This window comes from Orcinus orca, chromosome 3 (genome assembly GCF_937001465.1).
Source record: "Orcinus orca chromosome 3, mOrcOrc1.1, whole genome shotgun sequence".
NCBI classification, from domain to species: Eukaryota; Metazoa; Chordata; class Mammalia; order Artiodactyla; family Delphinidae; genus Orcinus; species Orcinus orca.
In genome coordinates, this window is record NC_064561.1 from 87,329,059 (window position 1) to 87,354,461 (window position 25,403).

The following is a 25,403-nucleotide window of genomic DNA, read 5'->3' on the forward strand; positions in this document are numbered from 1 at the left end:
CATGGTCTCAGTTTCCTCATCTTTAAGATGGGAATAATAATGACAGAACCTAGGATTTGGTAGAGGCTCAACATTCATTGAGCTTAGTATAATGCCTGGCACATAGTAAGTGCTCAATGAATACTGAGCCTCTACCACCACAGCTGGCTCACCAGGAGCCAACGAGAGGCAAAAGACAAAAACACAGGCAGCTGGGAGTAGAAAAAGAAGAAAAAGCCATCTATCACAATGTCCTTGGCCCTGAGGTACTCAAGAAGAAAGGGAAAAAAAAAAAAAGCACGGCCACAGGCCAAGACCTAACAAGGACAGCCAGGGCAGGGACATCACTGGATTGTAGTGCAGCCCAGGCCTAAAACTGGGCAAGGTCATGCCCATATGAGAGTGCTCCGAGAAGTGTGGGATACCAGAGGTCAAAGGTCACAAATGCAACAGATAAACGAAGAGCATGACTGATCCAGGTAGTAAAGCAACAAGCAGAAGAGGCTTTGGCCAAAGTGGCATGCATGCCAATCAACTGGAATTTACATTTCAAAACCTAAACAGTGTGTATGTTGAAGAAAGTGTATCAGGGATCACGTCTGGGTGAGGGTTCCCAATATGATGTCCTGCCATGGGTTCTGGTGACCAAGAAGTGAAGGGGAAAAAGGTCAGCCAAGAAAGAAAAGGGCAGGCAGCAGCCCCAGCATCCTCAGAGAGGAGGGGGTCTGGGCCCCATATGCCAGGGGCCTGGGCCGTAACACCCACAAGGAGAAGTCAAAGTACTGACCACACAGAGGGCAAGCAGGTGTGGAGACCAGGTTGGCATCTGGTGTGGAGCCAACACTCTGAGACAGGGCTTCCTAGTTTGCTCGTCTTGAAAAAGCAGTATCACGAGAACATGGTCTAACAACTTGACACGGTGAATATGGGGACAAGGTCCCACGGGTGCAGCGCCCACACACCTGCTCAGGGAAGAGCCTGCCTCTGTGAGCACAGCTGTGTCTGAGGCAAGGCCGCGCCTGATTGGAGGAAAAGAGTCAAAGGGGCGGGGGAGTTACTAACAGGCTAAAGGAAAGGAAAAAAACCCACATCCTTCCACTTCATTTATGTCATAAACAAGTATATATTTAGTGCTCTGTACACCTTACAAGGTACAGCTGAGGTTACAAAGATAAAAAACTACAGTTACTAAGAGCAAGTGGCTCATTCTAGGTTAACAGGAGAGAGAAATTATTTGGCGGCACCAGGGTTGACCAAGTCATAAACTTGGATTTGGTTACATACATGCTCACTACTCACTGTGCAGAAATGCTAGATAGATAGTAGATTGAAGGAAAAAGATGTATAGTGGATGCTCTCAAAAGCGAACTATAGAGGCTAAGAAAATTAGATTATCATCATTATCAGACTTTTGACAACAATACTTTGAAGAAAATGAAGTAACATATTTAAGATTCTCAAGGAAAGAAAATGTGAGCCAAGTATGTTCTATCCAGCAAAACTGACCTTTAGTATAAAGGTCACAAAGTTTTATCAAGAAATTAGGGGGAGGGCTTCCCTGGTGGCGCAGTGGTTAAGAATCCACCTGCCAATGCATGGGACACGGGTTCGAGCCCTGGTCCAGGAAGATCCCACATGCCACGGAGCAACTAAGCCCGTGCACCACAACTACTAGAGCCTGCACTCTAGAGCCCACGAACCACAACTACTGAAGCCCTTGTGCCACAACTACTGAGCCTGCGCGCCTAGAGCCTGTGCTCCGCAACAAGAGAAGTCACGGTAATGAGAAGCCCATGCACCGCAACGAAGAGTAGCCCCCGCTAGCCACAACTAGAGAAAGCCCGCGTGCAGCAACGAAGACCCAACGCAGCCAAAAATAAATAAATAAATAAGGGGGAAAAAAGGAATTAGGGAATACTATTCCCATAAGCCCTACCTAAGGAATCCACTAGAGAAACAGCTTCAATCAAAATTTGTAGAGACAGTGATATGAGGACTGATGATAAGCATGACATATATAGTTACCTGTAGAAATAAGACTAAATGTGCATTGAATGGGAGATATTTTAGTATATAATGGCTATATGATCTGACAATGCAGCTATAGTACAACCATAAAAAAATTGGGGAAGAATGAGTAGGGCATATGCCAAATAAATTATTTTTATTGTTTTCATTAATCATAGCTGATTACTTGGAGACTGATGTATGTGTAATACAGGGTAATCAATGGGTAATTAAAAGATATTCTATCTCCCTTGGGACTAAAAAGCAAAGATTCTAAGTACGAAAGAAAGGAAATATAAACGTAACATAGAAGAAGTTAAACAAAACCCCCTAGTCTCGAATTTGACTTGGAAATATCAACATGAACTCACAAAGTATTTTATCTTTATATGTGTACATATGTTTGTATGTAAATGTGTGTGTGTGTGTGTGTGTGTGTGTGTGAGTGTGTATTTTCTCAGCTCTGACCAATGAAACAGCCTAGAAATAATGACTACTGCAGTGAATGCACATCTCTAGTGCTTGGGCTATGGTCCTGAGACACCATTCTCATTAAAATAAACCAGGGATTCTTGAAGAAATGGTTGAATCCAGGTCTAGGCAGAAAATGTACAAGACAGGCCTGGATCACCTTAACACACCAGATAACACAGAAGCTAAGGATGTCAGAAGGACCTAGGAGCCAACATGAAGAAGCTCCCACTGGTCAAAGATGGGACAATCTGAGTCTTATTAAGTATATTTAATTCCATGATCATACCAATTTAAAAAAACCATTGGTCACCTTCTGAGAATGACAGGAAACCAATTCTCGAAAACTGGGTAAATCAAAGGAAAGAACTGAGCGTTTACCTTGTTTTTTCTATGTGACCTGTACCACTGTGTAATCAAATAACAGATTGAAGGGAAGTCTACCTTTATAAAATTATTCCAGCTAATAAAGTAAAGCAAAATGGTAGAATTAGAATACCACTATTCTGCAATCTCCAATGAATTAATAGGTCTAGACTTTGAGGATCAACAGCTTCTAAAGGCAAAAAAAAGAGTAGAAAAAACAGATGTTGTGTGCCTTCCAATGAAAGGATACAACAGCACCTGTAATCTGGCCAAAGGGATCAAACCTGAGTCTGATCAATCCTCTGGACCCAGATGCAGGAAATAGAGGACAAAGGAATAACTTGAAATGTACCTGGGGGGGGGGGGTGCATCTTTCTTGTTAATAAGACTGTGGAAACTCTACAGATCAAACAGCCCCCCCAAAAAACTATTCTTTTAAATAATTAAAATGAGGGAGGATGTTAAGGAAATCCATAGATTAAAAGAGACTTAAAAGATACAAGTTTTTTTAAAAATGGGTAAGACTAAACTACAGTGTATCAGGCTGCTCACCTGGGTGATAAAACCATAAAGGGATGCAAGGAAGTGATTACTATAAAGGTCAGGATGGCATTTACTTTTGGAGGAAGGAAGGGTAATGTGATTAGGGAGGGTATGTGAAGGCACTTTTGGGGTAGCTAGCAAAGTTCTATTTCTTGACCTGAGTGATGGTTATATGAGTGTTTGCCTTATAATAATTCACTAAGGTGTGCATTCGTTATATGTATGTTTTTTTGTTGTTGTTATTTGTGTTTTATTTTACAATAAAAAAGTTTGAAGAAAAGTGTTAAGAAAATCTAACATTTTCTCACATCATATAAAAAAATAAACTCAAATTGGTAAAGGACGTAAGAGTGGAAAGCATAAAACTCCTAGAAGAAAACATAGGTACTCTGACATAAATCGAAGCAATATTTTTTTGGATCTGTCTCCTAAGGCAAATGAAACAAAAGCAAAAAAATAAACAAATGGGGTCTAATTAAACTTAAAATCTTTTACACAGCAAAGGAAACCATCTGCAAAACGAAAAGACAACCTACTGAATGGGAGAAAATATTTGCAAATGATGTGACCTATAAAGGGTTAATATCCAAATATGCAAACTGCTCATATAACTCAATATCAAAAAACCAAACAACCCAATAAAAAAATGGGCAGAAGACCTGAATAGACATTTGTCCAAAGGAGACACATGGATGGCCAATAGGCACATGAAAAGATGCTCGATATCGCTAATCATCAGAGAAATGCAAATCAAAACGACAATGAGATATCACCTCACACCTGTCAGAATGGCCATCCTCAAAGAGACCACAAATACCAAATGCTGGCAAGAATGCAGCGAAAAGGAAACCCTCATGCACTGTTATGAGAATGTAAGTTGGTGCAGCCACTATGGAAAACAGTTATGGATGTTCCTCAAAAAACTAAAAATAGAACTACCATATGATGCAGCAATTCCACTCCTGGGTATATATCCAAAGAAACTGAAAACATTAATTCAAAAAGATACAAGCACCCCATTGTTAATAGCAGCATCATTTACAGTAGCCAAGACATGGAAGCAACCTAAGGGCTCATGGACAGACCAATTGATAAAGAAGTGGTATATTAGCCATAAAAAAAGAAATTTTACCATTTGCAACAACATGGATGAACTGGAGGGTATTATGCTTAGTGAAATAAGTCAGACGGAGAAAGAAAAATATTGTACGTCATCACTTACATGTGGAATCTAATAACACAAATGAATATAACAAAACATAGACTCACAGATATAGAGAACAAACTAGTGGTTACCACTGGGGAGAGGGAAGGGGGAGGGGCAAGACGAAGGGAGGGTGTTAGAGGTACAAACTACTATGTACAAAATAAATAAGCTACAAGGATATATCATACAGCACAGGGAATATAGCTAATATTTTATAATAACTTTAAATGAAATATAATCTATAAAAATATTGAATCACTATGTTGTACATCTGAAACTAATATAATATTATAAATCAACTATACTTCAATTAAGAAAAAGCAATAAAGTAACATTTTCTTTTTTTTTTAAGTTATAAAAAAAAGAATCGGGAATAAAGACACAGACCTACTAGAGAATGGACTTGAGGATATGGGGAGGGAGAAGGGTAAGCTGGGACAAAGTGAGAGAGTGGCATGGACATATATACACTACCCAATGTAAAATAGATAGCTAGTGGGAAGCAGCTGCATCGCAGGGGTAGATCAGCTCGGTGCTTTGTGACCACCTAGAGGGGTGGGATAGGGAGGGTGGGAGGGAGGGAGACGCAAGAGGGAGGGGATATGGGGACATACGTATATGTATAGCTGATTCACTTTGTTATAAAGCAGAAACTAACACACCATTGTAAAGCAATTATACTCCAATAAAGATGTTAAAAAAAAAAAAGAATATGTGTTTCCAGATGTGCTTTAAAATAGTATCTGCTAGTTTTCAAATTAAAAATCCAATTGGAGTCTTCATCTGAATTGCATGGAACCACAATTTTAATTGCAGTCTTTACAATGTGGACTTTTCTGACCAGAAACATTGAATGGATTTTCAATTATTAAATTTAAAAAATGTCACTAAGTTAAAAAAAAAAAAAGGAATCTAGGCGAGTCAGCACAATAAGAGCCAACTGATGGAAAACCCAGCAAGGCAATAGAGGAGGGGAAGGGGCCAAGCAGCCAGTCAGCTGGGAGCCAGTATCTTATGAAGGACTTCTGTTTCAATGAACTGCTCATGGTGACAGTAAATGACTTCATCTATACTGTTTTAATGAAAATTTGCCTTATAACACTTCAAATCATTTTTTAAAGCTTATAGCAAATCATGTACTCCAAAATATCTCAAAGGTGTTCTTAATTCAAAATGACCTCTAGGATGCCTAACTGGAATTGCAAAGAGCTGTTGGGTGTTGGTTTCTCACAGACATAAGATTAATCACTTGACTCAGAGTTGTAGCATTCAGCATACGAACCTAGGGCAGCTTTGAGTTCCCAGAATTAGACAAGAAACTTACACCCCTTACTCCCATACTCAGCTCCAGACTTGTTATTAGCAATGGTCGATTAAAAAACAAATGAACAGGAGCTTCCCTGGTGGCCCAGTGGTTGAGAGTCCGCCTGCCGATGCAGGGGACACGGGTTCGTGCCCCGGTCCGGGAGGATCCCACATGCCGCGGAGCGGCTGGGCCCGTGAGCCATGGCCGCTGAGCCTGCGCGTCCGGAGCCTGTGCTCCGCAACGGGACAGGCCACAGCAGTGAAAGGCCTGCGTACCGCAAAAAACTACCACACGTAAGATGTTATTACAACTTTAGCAACATGAATTCAGGACTAAGAGAAGAAACACAGGCTCCCAATGTCTGCACTGCATTTTGGAACAGCGTCTCCACTGCGTCCCTGTTATTAGAGTCACCAGATGAGAAGCACACCTAGTCCTGCTTCTGCTAAAGCCAATTCTCAGCTGCCCAAGCATTCTGCAGGGTGCAGTCTCTGCACAATGACCATCAGGAAGTTTTCCCAGCTTTTACTAAATTTGCCTCACACAAGATTCTATAATCTGAGGACAAATTTGCCATCACTCAGATTGGCACTCTTCTGTACAAGCCAATAATGAAAGACACATTCCTCTGGGTTATTAAAATTGTCCAACTTCTTCCCAGTATGAAAAAGGATATAAATGTTATCTTCTCAATTTGGGAAGTACAGCTCCATTCATCTTGAACTTCCACATCCTTACTTTGAAATACATTTGTGAATCACATCTGAAATAAACATAGGACTTTTAGTACAATCTGCAGAGGGCAACGGTCTGTGAACAACAGACCCTAAGTGCCTGGATGTGGCCCCGCAGACTCAGTCTTAATCTGAACCTCTCAGAGGAGACTGTGGTGGCTTGTTGAAGGTCACCAGGTGAGTCAGTGTCAGCTGGGCACACTCTCAAGGTTCTTCTTTCTACTACTAAAAACACCAGAATGTCAATTATATCTCAATCTTAAAATATGAACAATAAAATGAGACATAAACTATGAGGAAGGCTCTGACGGGTTGGAAAGATAACAGCTTTTGAGAGCGTACAGAAAATGAGGGAGTTTTTAGCAGTTTTGTTGAGGGGTAATATCCTGTAGCAGTTCAAAGCACAGGTATGGGATGAAGCTGAACTGCCCGGGTGTGACTCCCAGCTCAGCCAGGCATCTATGGCAGGTTATTTAACCTCCCCAAGCCTCAGTTCCTCATCTGCAAATGCAGATTAACAACAATACCTTTCTCACAGATCTGTTAGGAAGATGAATTTAATAATGTGTATAAAGCATTTAGCACAGTGCCCGGCCCATCATAAGTACTCAAAAAGTGTTTGTCATGATTACTGTTATTGGGGGTGTAAACATTTCCATAAAGATAAAGAATTCTCTATTTGATGAACATCTTCTGGGTTTCAATGCAGCATGCTGTCTCCAAAGTAAATACTACTATTTTTAGAAACCCACAACATTAAACATTCACTACTAGTAGTAATTAAGTTCATATATGTGATTAACACCTTCCACATCTTTGTTTTTCTCCCAACTACTCATCATGGGTAGATAATTTTAATTCCAATAAAACCTGAGATGATTATTATCAGTAATAGTGATGGCTCAGCTAGACAGCTTCTAGAGCATGGGAGCCTGGGGCTGGTGCAGATATTATTTATCTGCCCAATAATCATGCCTCTTTCCCTTGTTCCTATTGGTACAGCCAACCTCCCAAAGTAGAAGTTTTCCCTTAATGTCCATTACTTATTTTCACAGCTTCCCTTGCAGCTGTGACTCAGTTGTGGCCAGTGAGGCCTGAGGAGGCTTCAGGAAAGATTTATCCTCTGATGAAAAGAGATGGACAGGGAGGGGGAAGGGTAAGCTGTGACAAAGTGAGAGAGTGGCATGGAAATATATACACTACCTAATGTAAAACAGATAGCTAGTGGAAAGCAGCCGCATAGCACAGGGAGATCAGCTCGGTGCTTTGTGACCACCTAGAGGGGTGGGATAGGGAGGGTGGGATGGAGATGCAAGAGGGAGGAGATATGGGGATATATGTATAGCTGATTCACTTCGTTATAAAGCAGAAACTAACACATCATTGTAAAGCATTTATACCCAATAAAGATGTTAAAAAAAAAAAAGAAAAGAGATGGACATTACAAGAGAACAGATTTATTGCTGCTCTCTCTGCCCACCCCTCTCCCCACATCCACAAGCTCCTCCTGTCTTTGAATGAGTTTGGAAAAGCCTGTGATACCCACCGCAGAAGAAACTATTTTCTGTCTATGAGGTGGCAAGTCTGCAGAAAAAAAAAGGTAACGTATTAAGGATGGGAGAAGAGAAGGATGGAAAGAACCTGGTCCCTGATGATACTGTTTGAGGCGCTGATTCAACTCTGGATTGGATCAACCCCAGACTCCCTTCACGTAAGATAATTTAATGTCTTTACTGTTCAAACCACTGGTAGCTGGGCATTCTCTTACCTGCAGCCTAAAGTATCCTAACTGTTATGGGCTGAATTGTGTCCCCCCCCACTAAGAGAATTCATATGTTGGAGTCCTCACCTCCAGGAGCTCAAAATGGGACTGTACTTGGAGATAGGGTCTTTAAAAAGGTGATTCAACTACAGTGAGGTTCTTCTGGTGTGCCCTAATGCAATCTGACTGGTACCCTTATAAGAAGAGATTTGGACACACAGACATGAGGGGCACATGTACAAAGGAGGCGCAGAGAATTTGTTGCCAGCAGCTCTGGGCTACAAGTAATATTAAAGGAAGTTCTTCAGGCTGAAGGATTAAAAAATACCTGATGGAAACGGATCTACACTAAAGAATGAAGAGCCTCAAGTAAGTGGATAAATATAAAAAATTTTTCTCATGTTCTAATTTCTTCAAAAGATCATTGTTTAAAGTAAAAAATAATAACCATGATTTCTGAAGATTATATATGTAGACGTAAACCATATGATAATAACACAAAGGGTATTATTTGTAATACTCCTGCCCTTTTTTATGACCGTGCTGCTCAGCTTTTGGAATCTTAGTTCCTGAATCAGGCCACCACAGTGAAAGTGCCCAGTCCTACTACTGGACTGCCAGGGAATTCCCCGTAATACCTTTACAAAAGAGATTGTTATAGATAGAATTCTGCCCCCTCCCCCTCAAATTCTTAGGCTGAAGCCCTAATCCCCAGTGTGACTAGAGATAGGGCCTTTTGAAAGATAATTAAAGTTAAATGAGGTCAAAAGGGTGGGGTCCTAATCTAATATGACTGCTGTCCTCATAAAAAGAAAGAGAGAGAGATACCACAGATGCATGCACACAGAGAAAAGACTATGTGAGGAAACAATGAGAAGGTGACCATCTGCAAACCTAGGAGAGAAGCCTCAGGAGAAACCACACCTGTCAACACCTTGATCTTGGCCTTCCAGCCTCCAGAACTGTGAGAAATAAATTTCTATTGTTTAAGCCATCCAGTCTGTAGAATGTTGTTATGGCAGCCCTAGCAAACCGTTACAGTGATCTGGTATACTATCTGTTATCATGAATATACAAATACTAGGGCAACCATGAAAGGAAACAGAAAAGACTGACTGAAGGGTAAAATTTGGGGTGGACATGCTTGTAGGGAACTCAGAGACCAGGTATGCACCAGGAAGACTGTGGTGATTCATTCTCTGGCCTGTGGTTTGTCTCTGCAAGTCACTTCCCAACCTCCTCCACCTGCCCCTTTTCCCAAATTGTGAGGCTAGAAGGCCCCTTGTGCGCTGGACTCGGGAGCAGCAAACCTGGAGGATTGCCGGCTAGAGAGGAAGGCTGAGGCAAGACTCAGATCAGTCCATTTTTATACTTGTGGGTCCCTGGTCAAATATTTCAACCTAGAGGGAAAAAATAGTGGTTCTACTAAAATTAGGACTACGTATCATCAGTAGCAGACCATTATTAAATAATTTTCAAGGCCCCTGTTAGAATGAGAAATTGAAAACTGACCAGAATTCAGAAGTAGGGAAGAAAGTCTCAAGTACTTACACAACTCAAAATGCAAAAAAAAAAAAAAAAAAAAAGCAAAAGAAGGAGGAGGAAGAAGAGAAGGAAGAGGAAGTAGAGCACAAAGGGGGAGGAGGGGGAGGGGGAGGAAGTTACAGCAAGACAGCTTCAGCAGTCTATTGTCCATTTTCCCATCACCCACCATTTCAACATGAGAGGGGCACGGCACTCTCAGAACAGGATAGCTTCCTGGAGGTGCCAGGACCTCAGGACAGGGGAGTAGACGCAGGGAAGGGAAAACAGGCTACTTGGCAACTCAAGAGTCTTGGGCCTGGGGCTCCTCCCAACAGGTGCCACTCCTAGAAAAAGGGCGACCATCCCATGTCAGTGATCTACAAAGCGTGAGGTGTCCTCAAGTCAGCAGCACACTAAAGGATGAGGTCAGCATTGCCAGTGATTCGAAATCTAGATTGTGAACAAATGAACACTGAGCAGACTCCCTGGTGTCTCTGCTTCATGGCGTTCAATTCCTGGATCCATTTGTGGGATGCCACTACTGGTTTTGGTTGTTATTTTTTGTTCTTGACCTGGTTGTTGGTCAACAATTTTTAACCCAGTGAGGACCTACTTGAAAAACCACTTTGTTATTTCCTAGGATGGGTACACAGGTGTTCATTTTGTGCACGTTTATGTTAATCTTTTTTAAACTTTAAAGTCACTCTGTACTTTCAAGAGATTTGCACTTTTCCACTGCCAAAAAAAAAGGAGGTGGGGAGACACCTACAGATACTGCCTGAATAATCTTTACAGAACGAGACATTACAACCGATCTCCCAGGCTAGGGGTTTTCAGTTTGCTGTGCATCAGTCCCCAGGGGTGGGCATGGGGGGGCGGGGAGAGAATTGTTAGAAAGGCAGATTCCCTGGCCCGGCCTTGGTGATGCCACAGTAGGTGGAACTATGGCCCCAGATGAGCCCTAAAATATAGCACGTTGGACAAGTTCAAAATTTCATTTGGGAGATCACCTCTGTGGCTGCCCAGATAATTGCATTCTCAAACCACAGGGCAGGAACCCGGGAGGCTCCTTGTCGACACAGAGTCTCTCTCCTTGGCAAAAAGAGCGGCTGTTCTTTCAGGAACCTTCAGGTGTTCCAGGCCATAAAAGCAAAGGAGCAAAATGGCTAAGTATGTGCAACACAGAGACCATCACCGGATGCTCGGGGAGGGAGGGCTGAGCTCACCACCTCTCCCAGGTACACTCTGTGAGTCACCGGGGGGCCTATCCTTGCACCAAGGCAGAAAGAATTCCATCATTAAGTCTAGACTGCTCTGCCCTTCCAGGGCGGTGATAGTATTGAATCAAACACCAGCCACTTCCCAGAAAACTACCTCATCTTTTTCAAGAGAGAAGAAAGGGAGAAAAAGGGAGTTGTTTCCCAATCACAGAGGGGTGGAATCAGGTATTGGACTTCTTTCTTAAAGGTCTGAGTCATCAAAGATTGTTTTGAACTTTGCAACCTCTGGCCAACATTGTACCTGCAGTTTTTCTCTGAAGACGGTGGCATTTCCATAGAACTCCCTACTCCAACATGTTCCGTAGAACATGTTGCATCTACATGTATGTGAGAGCCTGAGCACAACTCAAGAGGCCGAGATGGGAAAGGATGAGGACAGTGGGACTCCACCAGGACACACCACAACCTCTGTCTCCCTCACTTTGGTTGACAGTCGTAAGGAACTCATTTTTTGAAATAAATAAAATAACAGCTGTGAGTGGAGAAGGCTTGAACTAAATGAATTTGGCTTGAAGGAATAAGAGCCAGGCTTAGAGAAGGTATTGGCCAGGTGGGCTGGTTCTTCCTTTTTGGCTCCTTTCAAATATTCATGAGTGTCCTGTGTGCCCTGCAGAGTGCTGTGTTCCCAGAAGAGCTTGCCCCAGTGGACAACCTTGAAGATAATGTCCCTGCCCTCTGCCCCTCGGAACTCTCACAACTTCTCTTGAAGACATGCCAGCCCGAGTCCCTTTGCAACACCAAGGGCAGCTGAGACATAGCTTCCTGTCTGGCTTGGAAAACCTGGTTTCATATCCATTACCTGTTTTAAATAAGGGCCTCCATAGGCTAAAGGCCAACCCACTGCTCACAAATGAACTGTAACGGGCCTTTTAAAAGTGTCTCTCATGGATAGGGAGGGTTTACTGGATGCCATGGCTCTTCTGCTCAGACACATAAAACCCAGATGCCCTGCTCTGGCTCATTCTCTTTAGCAGCTGCAGCAGCAGCAGCAGCAGCAAGATTTCCCTATATAATCACATGACCCTGCAGCTGGGAATAACTGAAATTGCGCTACATGCACCCCCTTCTCTGGGCTTCTCTGGCATCGTCAGAGGCAAAAAAAGGAAAGTTCATGCTAAAAGCACATGTGGTAACAGTCACCACTCTCCCTCTCTGCTCCACTATGGCCCAGTACAAACACCATCGTCTTGAAATGAGAGCAATGTGGCCAATCCAACAAAGTAGACCACTTGCTTCTGCACATTGGACACCAGGAGAGGAACATCCTGCCTTAATCCACACAACAATCCTATGATAGAAATACCATCCCCACTTTTTAGGTAAAGCAATAGGCTCAGAGAGCTGAAGTAGCTTATCCCAAGTCACACAGCTAGTGGTGGCTGAGACATGAACAGCTGATTCCAACAGTGTCACGTGACCCAACCACTTTTTGACTAAACTAAAAGTCATCTTCATTCCCAATGTTTAAGGAAATGACGACAAGTGGAATTTTGGACTTAATTCCATTCTCTGTTATTAAAGAAACAAACCCCAATGTGCTTATAAGTCAGCTTGGGTTGTTCCAGGGGAGGCCCATTCCTGTGACCTCCCAGCCATTTTTTGTTTCTTTTTGGTGGGGAAGGTGGCTGCATGCCTAGCCCCTGGTCACCCTGAGTGAAATATCATCATGTTGGTCAATCACCCCTCTTGTTCTATATAAAAAAGCACAATCCGGGAATTCCCTGGCAGTCCAGTGGTTAGGACTCTGAGCTTTCACGGCGGAGGGCCCGGGTTCCATCCCTGGTTGGGGAACTAAGATCCCACAAGCCGCATGGGCGGCCAAAAAAACCTCCACAATCCTGGGAAAACAAACTTGCTGACGCCCATCCAGCTTTGCAGCTGGCTCTGCATCTTTGCTACCTTGGTTCTGAACCATAAACACTTTCTTCTAGAGAAAAAGCAACCTATCCCTAAAAGGATGGGTGGATGTTATTTGATTATTTTGGAGCATGTGACATTTTAAAACAAATTTCTCAGGTAACTTCCATGCTTGACATGCAAGGCCAAGAAAACCAAATCTTATGGAATCACGTTTATTGCAGTTATACCACTGGTGATTTGAAACAGACGTCAGATGAAAGATGCTTATTTCAACTTCTTATTATTGAGAAATAAAAAATATTTTGAAAATGGTTCATCTACTGTTCTAAGGAATTGCCTTTACTTTCCTTTGTGAAACTCAGAAGAATTCTGAACCCATCTTTGCCATTATCAATTTATCTTCAGGGACTCGTTCTTACCAGCAAACATTTTCATGCAAGTCACTGGTCCTCTTGGATCCCAGGCCTTGGTGCAAACATGAGAGGGCTGCACAGTGCCACGTACACAGTAGGAGCTCAATAAATGCCTGCTGCGTGAATGAATGGTGCCCCTGCAAGCTGGACAGAGGGGATGCGCCTACAAACTTGTATAACGGCCACTGTTGTAGTCTAAGACTCATGGGCCAAATGGTGCCTCTCACATTCTAGAATTATCTACCTCCTACTGTAGCTCACTTCCTTTTCTTAAGGCCAAAATATAGAATGCGAACTGACGTTCACTGGTTACTACTTGACCTCGTTTACATTTTGCAACAAGGTTCACTGATTTTTTTTTTTTTTACCCTCAATGAACCATCTGTTTTTAGCTACTGGGAAGCCCCACTGAGGTACAAAAGTCTAGAAACTGCAGTTGGCTCAGACCCCAGGGCCAAAGTCATCAAAACCAGAGATGGGGGAGCAGGAAGTAAACTGCTTCTCACAGGGAAACATGAAGGTTGGGGTGTTAAAAGCTCCTTTTCGGTGTTTGTTGAATGCTTACTCTGTGCATTTGGTATTAAATGCAGGATGTGGGCAGCGTGAGGAGAGTTGAGGTGATAAAAGTTTATCTGGCACCACACGGTGCCTTCTCTTAAACTCTGCAGCAGAGCTGATTATCTCTGTGAATGCCAAACTGAGGAAAACTGTCCCATTTTTGTCCAGGTGGGCCCCTGTGCATGTCCCCAGTGCCCGAGTCAGTGCCCATGGTACTGGGGTTGTGCTACCGCTCCCTTCTCCCTCCGTGAGAAAACAGGTGGCCTTTATTTGTTATCACCCACCCTCCTCTGCCTCCTGGAGGTCATCCCATGGTCAAGCCCTCAATTTGTACCAGGCAAGGATGGAGGGGGTGGAGAATGGACTCTTCTGCATGGTGTGGAAGCAAAGCTCAATTCTGATTGAGGACGAAAGAAATCTCCAAGAAGGAAATGTGTTCATTCCAAGGGGCTGATCCAAGTAGACAAGGATTAATTTGAATCAATTAACTATGAGGTCTCGCGAGTGCCTGGCACTGTGGCAGCCTCAGCTTCAAGGATCAGCTACCTGAAGTTCCCCAAGTCGTAAACCACCTAGAAATCCCCTCCTCCCCCAAACTGCATTTCCTAATGAGTACTGTTTGGATGCAATCATTTCTCTCCACACACCCTTTCCTCCAATTTCAACAGAATAAAAAATTGCAGAGAACAGTCCTCATAAAATACTCTGTTCCTGGCCCTTGCAGTGTGCATGCTCACCCTCAGTTTCTGCCATTCTGCTGGACTCCCAGAACAGCCTGTCTGCAACACTCACAACACAGATGAAGACTATATCCAGCAATATAGTCAGAAACAGAAAATTAAGAGGCAACAAAGATAAGCAGATTTTCCAGCTCATGCCATCCCTTTCCTCATTGAATTTAAACACATTAGAACAAAAGGCACTACAGATTCAAGTCTCTCTTAAAGAAAAAAAATTTAAAGGAGCATCTGTGCAGGAGCACTACAATTTGGCGGGAACTTTCTTATATTCAATAATTTATTAATGATTCTTAAATTAGCAGATAATCTAGATGGATATAATGGCTTAGAAGACCTATATCTGTTAATGCAAAGACCTTAACACCAAACATTCAATACCTAAGGTATTCATATTTTACAGGGAGGTAAATGGTAGTCCACTTCCCTAAACTTTATTTACTCAAATTACAGGTTAAAAACTCAAAAGCTGAGCAAGAAGTGGCAGAGACAAGTAATGTATATGAAGGGGAACTGGCATCCCCCGCCCCAAAAATCTACGAAAAAGCCACTTGTGTTACTGGCTAGAATATTAACAATAACTTGCTGACAATTCCCCATGACAGATCTAATTAGAAGGTGGCAATAAATGTTTCCAGGTGTTTAATTAAGTGTGATAATTATTTCTTTCCTTAAAGACAGATGGAGTCATATGTTTACATTTCAAAGCATAATGTTTCCTTAGTTAAAACACTGTGGAAACACTTTTGTGTAACACAAGATTCAAACCAGGATAAAAATATCTGCTGTGATAAGCGGCACTTAAAGTGATTTATCAGCTCTAACTTTCATATCAGCTCTAACTTTCACAATGGCAACTTAAAGCCTGCTCTGTTCTGGTTATTTCCTTTAACCACATAGTTTTGTTTTCCTTATGCCTCAATGAATAATTTCTACTCAACAGGTCATTTCCCTACCAGCATCTCCTAAATGAATTCTTATCATGAAGGTGGGGAAATTTTATGGGTATCTCTACTTTCACAGCAAGAAGATAGCAAGAATAAACTGAGATACAGAAGAATTCAGGGACTATCATAATTGGATGGGACCTCAGCAACCAGGGAATCATTTTATTGATGAATTAAAGTACTGTACTGCTATCAATTAAATCTGCTTTTTAGGGCAGAAATACACCCTACATTGAGATAGTATTGACCCCCAATAAAAATAATTTATGCAAGGATGGAATTATCAGTCTTAAGTAACTCCAGGATTTCTTTGTTTCAACACTGAACACTCAACTACTGTCTCCCTCCTCCCATGATTCTCTCAGGGTACTGCTCTTCCTACCTAGGGCTGTGTTTTATCAGTTGGCTTTAGCAATAGGGTGTCACTGAATCAATAAACATCTTTTAGGCGCCCAAGCCCGGTTGGTCAGAGTGGTCTTGAACATGCCTATCAGCCGCCCTGGGTCCGGGGGCGCTCATCAAGTGTTCTTGCATCAGGTTTTGAAGGCTGAGAGTCGAGAGGGCGCGCAAAGACACGGGCGGACACACAAACACACACACAAACTTTCTTCCTCAAAGGAAGTCTCCACCGAACGATCTCAAGGCAAAACTCTAGTCCCTGCCCATTTTACAATGCAGGGTTGGATTACAATCTCAGGCTAGCATCTCGGTCTGCAATCTGGGGCATCCTGATAACCGGGCCAGTCCTTTCGACAGCAGGAGCTGTTACCAGGAGGGCGTGACACGTAGTGGGGGCCGCGTCTGCAGAAGGAAGCAAGGAATAGGGAGGGATGGGGCTCAGTGCAGGAGGTGGAAGTTAAGGGGTCAGCCCAAATCGGTAAGGGCCCCGAGCTGGAGGTCTCAGGTTGTCTCTGCGCTGCAGGAACTGAGTAAAACTCTGCGTAGTTTTCGGACTTGTGCGCGTCTGCACACACACGCACAAACACACACACTCGCTCACACGCACTCCCACCCACTCCCACCCACTCCAGGGACTCTCGGCGAGCTGAAAGCGCGCGCCCTCAGGAGCAGCCCACAGCCCAGCAGCCGGGGAAGCCCTGCGAGGTGTGTGCGGAACCGGCGCGCCCAGGAGGCACTTACTCGGAAGAGGGGGCCCGGTGGCGCCGGGACGCCGAGAGGCGAGCTGGGCGATCTGACGGCGCGGAGCTGCCTAGACTCTTGAACGTTCGCGGGGCCCCGCGGACTCACGAGCAAAGCGCGGGCCAGAGACGGCGGGAGAAAGGGAGCCAGGGGCAAGGCAAAAGAAACGAGGGGCGGGGTAGGAGGAGGAGCTAAGGAGCCGGGGGCGGGGCGGAAGGTGGAGTTAGGAGGCTGGGGGCGGAGCCGGACAAGGAGGAGGAGCCGGGAGGTCGGGGGCGGAGCGTGCGGAGGAGGAAGAGCGGAGCAGCCGGGGAGGCAAGGTAGAGGAGGATCTAGCGGTCCAGGGCGGGGACGGGAGGAGAACCCCAGCGGCCGTGACTGGGCAGACTGGGCCTGGCGTTGGGGGTCAGGAGTGGCCAGAGCTCCGGAGACCGCGGAGGAGAGCTGGACAGCTACCTGGGAGCTGGACTTGAGCTGCAAGGCAAGATTTTTGGGCGCGAGGAGCCAGGACAGGCTTGGGAGATATGCAAGGAAGACGTTACCTTTCGGGTCTCTCAGTTTCTTCAACTGTGAAAATGAGATACCAACCTCGTAGTGAGTTGAGTCGGTTAAGTGAGCTCATGCCTGGCACCTAACAAGTACGCATGAATTTTATCATCTGTTATCTGTTGCCGTTATCATCCTCATCATCATTTTCCGTATAAGCCCCTAAATCCCGCCTGCTCTTAACGTTGTGTGTGTGTGTTTCAGCCTCTACTGGCCTCAAGTCTACCTGGCGATACCTGACGCGCTAGCGATTCCTAGTTTCAATTCGCGGGGGGTGCAGGGCTCCCTCTCAAAGTTAAAAGGCTCATTGGCTCCTGGGAAGCCAGACCGGTCTGTGGCACCCCCGTGGACTTCAGTGACTGCCCCTGCCCACGGAGCCGAAGGCTGGCTATTCATTGGAATGGGACCGAATCTGGGCCTTCCTTCTGGTGAAGAGCCCTGACCCGGGGTAGCCATTCTCAAGGGCGAAGGTGCTGGACCTTCGTAGGAGTGTGATGAACCCGTCCTCCATTAAGCACCTACTATATGGTAGTTCTGTGCAGAGGGCTGGGAATATGAATAATACTAGCAAAACTTAACATATGCAGGTCACTTATAATCCTCACAACAACTTATAAATGTAGATCCTGTAGCTACTTTAAGTTTTACAAAGGGAAAGGGAGGCATAGTGAAGTAAAATACCCTACCCAAAGTTACACATTTAGGAAGTGGCAGAGCATGGCTGGGACACAGGAAAGTAAACACTTGTTAGGTGAAATAGACTAAAATCACAACACATTTGGGTTTAATGCCCAAAATAGGAATATACAGAAGATGTATACAGAAGACGTAAACATCTCTTAAACAGAGATGTTTAAGACACTGTTCCTGTCGTTATAGCTATGGGGAGGGGAGTGTCAGGAAGATTTTTCTGAAGGAGGTGATGTCTAAGCTCAATTTGGAAGAAGAAATGGGAGCTTCACAGCACCTATAGGTGGAGAAAGGACACAGTAAACATTTTTCAAGCATTCAGAAGGGTTAGGGAAGAAGTGGAGATTGGAATGAAGCTAAAACAATAGAAAAGGACCAAATCTAAGCGCGTTCTTCCAATAGGAGCTGAAGAACATTAATTTGACCCTTGTTTTGGAGAAAGTCAGAAGGATTTTAAGCATGGGAGACATGTCAAATGTTCTAGAAAGGTTAATCTGAAAACAGCATAGAGAATACCAGAGCCAGGAAACTTGACTTATGGAGTTATTGAAATAAGTCAGGTTGGGATACAGTGGTAGGCAGAATAAGAACTCCAGGAAAGATGTTCACACCAGAATCCCCAGAACCTGTGAATATGTTACCTTACATGGCAAAAGGGACTTGGCAGGTGTGATTAAGGTTAAAGATAATGAGATGGGGAGATTATCCTGGATTATTTGGGTGGATCTAATCTAATCATATGCTTCCCCTAAAGTGGAAGAATGAGTCAGAGATTCAAAGCATGAGAAGGGCTTGACCTGGGTCAGGAGCCAAGGAGGGTGGGTGGTCTCTAGAAGCTGGGAATGGACCTCAGTCAACAACAACAACAAAATGGGAATCTCAGTTCTACCACCATAAGGAAATGGATCCTCCCTTGGAGCCTCCAGAAAGGAACTCAGCTCTACTGACACTTTGAGTTTATCCTGGTGAGACCCATACTGGACTTCTGACCTGTAGAACTGTAAAATAATAAATGTATGTTGTTTTAAACCCCTAAATTGCTGTTAATTTGTTGTGGCAGTAATAGGAAATAATTACAGACGCTGAATGCTTAAACTAAGTGGATGGAAAGAAGATGGTTTCAAGGCTTAACACAGGCCCTGGAGACTAATGGGATGTGAGGGTTAAGGGAAAGAGAATAATCTAGGTCACTTTATGGGGTTTCTGGATTGCCAGGCTCAGTCTTTGGTAGTGCCACGCAGTGCAGGGAGTAATAAAGGCAGGTCCTTTTAGGATTAAAAAGGTTTGTACACTCCCAGGCCTCCCCTACTCCTCAAAATCATTAGAAACGATCCCTGAAAGCCCATGGGCAGTGATATTTGTCACCACGAACTGAGAGTCCTAATAATGGGTCTGCTCTGTGTAAGCTGGATACTTTGGACAAAGCACAAAACCTTAATGAAACATGGCTTCTTCTACTGTGTGAGATAGGAGCCCCATCTGTGTGACTGCTGGGAGAGTCAGCCAGGATGTCATGGTGTCTTGTCTGTAACCTCAACCCCAGTAACTTTCACCATTGCTTCATTTCAGTCTCCCTTGTCTCAAGCTGCACCCTGGAGCAGCAATCTCCAGAGATATTTCTACCTTTATAGAAAAAGATTCTTTCATCTTTATCTCCATCATTCTACACCCCTACTGCAGCCTTTCATCCTTGGTCCTCACACTCTTTTTTTACCTCATGCAGACTTGCATTTCTCCCAGTTGGCTTCCTTTCCTACACAGCCTAACCCCAAGAGCCAATACCTCAGTCACTCACTGCTAGTGCCTCCTATTGCTTTACTACATTGTCCTTTCCTTCTACTACCTGGCAAATATTTTTAGCCATCCACATTATTCATAAGCTCTACTTAAGAAGCACCAAAAAGTGTAAAACCTGATGCTCTGCAGATTCATGAGGATTTTCTCCTGCATCATGGATGGAAAGGAGAAGTGTGTTCCATCTTTATCCCTTTCCTCAAGACATCTTTTGCACCCCTAACCCCTCCTGCTCTTGATATATAATCTCACCTCCTATTTCAAATAAAATATAGAGTGAACTTTTAAAATAATTAATTAATTAATTAATTTATGGCTGTGTTGGGTCTTCATTGCTGTGCACAGGCTTTCTCTAGTTGCGGTGCGCGGGGGCTACTCTTTGTTGTGGTGCGTGGGCTTCTTATTGCGGTGACTTCTCTTGTTGCGGAGCACGGACTCTAGGTGCACGGGCTTCAGTAGTTGTGGCACGTGGGCTTCAGTAGTTGTGGCACACGGGCTTACTTGCTCCGCGGCATGTGGGATCTTCCCGGACCAGCACTCGAACCCATGTCCCTTGCATTGGCAGGCGGATTCTTAACCACTGTGCCACCAGGGAAGCCCCAAAGGAAATATATAGATCATCAATAGAGAATTTTCTCTACTTCCTACCCCAGCTACCAAAAATGCCATCTATATCAACAGTCACACTGACTTCCTTTCTCTCACCCCAGTGGATCAGAGCAAACCCATCCACCAGTTCTCTGGGTCCCCAAGGAGCCCTCCCTTCTATCTACAGGGGCCACATTCTGTTGAATATCCCTTCTTTTCTATCTTGGACCTCTCAATTTCTATGCTTTCCCCACAAAATATTTAAAAATGCTAAAATGTTAAAATGATAAAATTTAAAAATCTCCATGAATCCTACCACCTTCTCTCACCGCAACCCTCTTTACTAGGGCCATCTAGACCTGAGTGACTACAGGAGCTGATAGCTGAAATGATTCAGAGTGGGCATTGCCTCAGCGCTTACTTTAGGAGGCCTGGTAAGGGGCCTCTACAATCCCAGGCAACTTGCATCATTGTCATCAAAGAACAACCAGTCTTTCTTCTAATAAAGATATTGGATTCCACCTTACTACACAGAGTGATAATATTTAGAAATTAGTAAGATAATTACCTTTCCTATCTTACTTGGGCCAAAAGATACTTGGATCATTTCATTTTCAAACTAGCACTTGCATACTTCCAGTTCGGAGTTGTAAAAAACATAGAATCTAGGAAGCTCCTAATAACTAATCCATTATTCAACGGCTAATTATATTTTAAAATAATTGCAGCTGTCTCTGGATTAATTGAATCCTTTCAGACCAAACTCCACCCCCCCAAACCCTATAAATCACATGAAGTGGAGAGAGCTGTAATGAGAGCTGCATGCCAAAAATACCTCTGTGCATACCTTCTATTTTTACTTCTGCCCAGTCGAAGGTATAGGAACTAACATCAGACAGCTTAAAGTTGAAAAAATCTTCTGACCCAGCTTCCTCTTGTACTCTTCTTTTGCTTCAAGCCTCTTCTCTGCTTACTCAGTGTCAGCCTCCTCTTTTTGAGTGTAAGGAAATAACTACATGGCACTGTGAAACGTACAATAAAAATCTATGCATAAATACTCTGGGAGGAGAATGGAAGTGACTCACACTCCTTGGGGGAATGGAGAGAATTTCACAAAGGTTTCATCCAACCAAGTCGAAAAGGATGAACTCAAGCTTGCCCGGCAGAAGGGCACTCCAGGCATCATGGAGAGAGAAGAAAGATAGTCTAACATTTTCTGGCACTAAAATCACTGAAGCAAGGATGTGCACCTTGAACACAGCCCACAGAAATATCTATGTGGCCTTTGTGCTCTAACTACATTTTAATGGGACTATATCAATGAACATGCCTGATTCAAAACATGGCTATAACTTCACCATCCTCTAAGGTCACTATCTGATTGTCTACTGCTTCAACTCTATTCCCAGTCCCATTTCTTTTCAGAGCTTTACCATAACATGTAATCTTGTTCTTAGAGTAACAATATGGGTATGGTAAAGAGTACATTTTTCCTAACAGAAGTCAAGGTGCATACTGGGTAGGGTAGGAGAATTGTTCAATGTCATGCAAACTAGAAACTTGGGGATAGAACAAAAATCAAGATTTGGGGGTCAGTGATCTTTTCCTATTACTTCCATATACCTCAACCCCTACTCCTAACTATTATACACCACTAGTGATTATACCTTCATCATAGAGCATTTTTCACTTTTTTATTCAGAATTACTTACCTATGATGTTACTAAAATACACCTCTTCCTAAGAAAGTTTGCTAGAACTGTTGCCTGCATTAAAGGTAACTTCATCCACATTCTTAGCCAATTCGATCAGCCACCCTCTACATGAAACCAAGCTCTCTGCATATTTCCAGGTTTTCATCCCTTAAGCCATTCCTCTATAGAAAATATAGTGATGCCCCTACCCAGAACCCTTATTTTTCTGTGACTACACCACTGGATTCTTCATCTCTGTGGGTTCTTCCTCACCTGAACTGTTTTCTCCTTTTTGACCATCTCAAATCTTACTTGAGCCTATCCCCAATACTACAGTCTATTTTTTGGTCCTTAGCTGCATAATTCTACTCTGAAAGGCTTTTTCTATACATATGGGTCTAAATTCCTGCCTCTATCAAGAGTTCTCTTCTGCGCTTACACCCATGAAATGCTAGCCCACATTGGCAAGGCATTACGTGATTTTAAACAAAAAAGGCTCCCACCTTAGTCCTGGAATACTCAAAGCACAGCACCCTCCCCTAGTGGGTTCTGACTTCCACACTGTCCTCTTTCAATAGCCTCACTTCTTTCCCTCTCATTATCAGTCTTCAGAGTAAAGAGTTGATGTGCTAGTTATTTCCATGTACCTGTGCTTCCTCTCTCTGTGTGTGTACATGGGTCTGTTCATCTGTCTCTCTCTACATAAAAATGGCCACATGGATTTTAAAAAAGTGTATTCAGTATTGTGGCGGATTGCAAATGGTCTCAGAATAAAAACACAGCCAAGGTTATGGTTAAGTCCTTTTGTTAAGATCTCAGAAAGATTTTTGGGTGCACCATGTATACCGTTTTTGTGAGACACTAAGATTTCTAAGAATCTTAAGGTGGTATACACCACAGCAACCTCACAGGGGGCCCAAGGTAGAGAAATAAAATACGGGTGTGGCTTTTGTCTAATGAGTGGATTATAATTTAATATACAAGAAACCCACAACGGTTTTTTTTGTTTGTTTTTTTGCGGTTCGTGGGCCTCTCACTGTTGTGGCCTCTCCCGTTGCAGAGCACAGGCTCCCGACGCGCAGGCTCAGCGGCCATGGCTCACGGGCCCAGCTGCTCCGCGGCATGTGGGATCTTCCCAGACCGGGGCATGAACCCATGTCCCCTGCATCGGCAGGCAGACTCTCAACCACTGCGCCACCAGGGAAGCCCCCCACAACGTTTTAAAAAGCAATTTTACTAGACTGAAGCATAGGGGACAGGACAGTATAAAATGTAAAGAGGTCTTTGAATGCTCAAACTTCTCTATCCAGGAAAACAGGCTGAGAAAACTTCCGTTAAAAACACTGGGCCACTTTTATGGAAAAAGAATAACTTAAGGATAGAAAAAAGCAGCCCAGAAGGTGGAGCCAAGAGCTGTAGAGAATTACTTGCAGGGAACAAGAGTACTCAAGGAACTGGTGACATGTACCCAGCTAAATTCCAGAATCCCTCTGGACCAGGACCTACCATGTGACTTACTTTTCCTCTTTTAGAATGGGAGATAGCTATCGCCTCTCTGTCTCACCACTGTTACATTTCACATGTGGGAGGCACATAACTTGCCTCATTAGTTCATGGATCTTTAAACTGAGTACTGTACTTAGGGAACCTCATTTAAGGAGCCACATATACCACCTGAACCTGATTTAGACATCAGGACCCTGGGGTTCAAATGCCTAACCCTGATGCAGTAATAGGATGAAAACATTGGAGTTTTTCTGGGGGAGTGTTTTACATGTGGGAGGAATAGATTTTAAAACTTTTAAAACACATATCCTGGACTGATACACTGCACTGCTTAGATTCTGTTACAAAGGGCATACAGGAGTAAGGCATTTTCACTGTGGAAAGAAATGGGTTGTACCACCAAATTGTTTCTATTACCTATCTGTATTTGCGGTGGGAGAACATTAAGAAATTTTTCTTGTTCCAAGGAGACTTGTGAAATAATGTCACACTGCAACTCTGTGTTAGCTCCCTGACTTATAGGCCACAGACATACAGGAGACAACCAAGTAAGCAGAAGGGGAAGAAAAGTCCTAAAAAACTCAAAACAGATTTAGCTTTGAAAATAACTGTAGCAAAAGCCATACACATATCTAACGCTGACAGGTACATTTAACTAATCTATGTTCAACTTTTTCCAAGTACCCTGAAGGGTAACATCTTAACCTTTCTACTTAAGTAATATCAAGCATCAAAAATATCTCAACAATTCAAAGAGGAATATTCCTGACACAAGACCACTTCACTCAACAGAGCAGTTGCCAAAGTCGTTGTCCTTCTTGGTATGAAAATACAGATTTTCTTCACCAACACATACACAACCATCTCGGGTATCATGTTACCAAGTGGGGTTTAAAGGAGTTTAGAATTACCTCCTTCTTCCCTTCTCCCATGTTAAAGTTTTGCTTTGTATGTATTCTTCCATACACATTTCTATGTTCCTACATATATACTAAAACTAAAGATTGAAAAAACCTGAAACAATAAGGGATATAACACCTTTTACTTTGAAATTTTATCTCACCAACCTCCTTTCAGATGAACAGATACAAATCTAACATTCTTTTACCATTGAGAATATTCCATTGTATGGATGTACCAAAATTTATGCCAAAATTTACCCACTAATTAACATTTAGATTTCCAGTTTTCTTGCTCCATCAGATGTCTCAATAAACATCCATATACATATATTTTTATGCATAGGTGTTTTTATCTTAAAGGATAATCTCTCAAAAGATTGCTCAGTGAAAGTATGTTTTTCAATTTTAATATGTATCTAGGTAACTTTGTAGCAGTTTAGTCCTGCCAGCAATGTTTCACTGTGCCCACTTCCTTGCATCTTCACCAAACTGATGTCACTGTGTTTTGACTTTATACTAACTTGATGGATGAACAGTGGTAACACATTTCTTTTTTTTAAAGCATTCCTTTAACTATTAGTGAGGATGAACATACTTTGTGCTTGCTGACTTTTCCATGTCCTGTTCTGTGAATTGTGTGACTTCTCCATTACTTATCATGTTAAAATTCTCTTTGTATTAGGGTCGTTAACATTTTTCCTATTCCTATACACATATTTCTTCTCGTCTACCTGTTCTTTAGACTGTGGTCTTTTGCAATATGACATTTAAACTCTTTGTTTAGTAAATATGTCTCTCTGGGTTTCCAACACTGTTATAAAAAGATCATCACCACTCTAAGGTTGTATA

General features: G+C 43.1%; 1 protein-coding gene and 1 long non-coding RNA gene across 2 annotated transcripts in view; one reads left to right on the plus strand and one right to left on the minus strand.

Moving 5' to 3' along the window:
• The window catches only part of TNFAIP8 (TNF alpha induced protein 8), a 122,536-nt gene extending 105,544 nt beyond the window's left edge, over positions 1-16,992 (minus strand). The window contains exon 1 of the mRNA XM_033423817.2: positions 16,835-16,992. Coding sequence (XP_033279708.1) covers position 16,835 — 1 coding nt within the window. The 5' untranslated portion in view covers positions 16,836-16,992. The remainder of the gene's footprint in view (positions 1-16,834) is intronic.
• A 169-nt stretch (positions 16,993-17,161) lies between these two features.
• Positions 17,162-19,099, plus strand: LOC117200565 (uncharacterized). The gene is made up of 2 exons (XR_004482159.2): positions 17,162-17,472; positions 17,585-19,099. It is a non-coding gene; the product is annotated as an uncharacterized LOC117200565 (long non-coding RNA).
• The last annotated feature ends 6,304 nt before the right edge of the window (positions 19,100-25,403 follow it).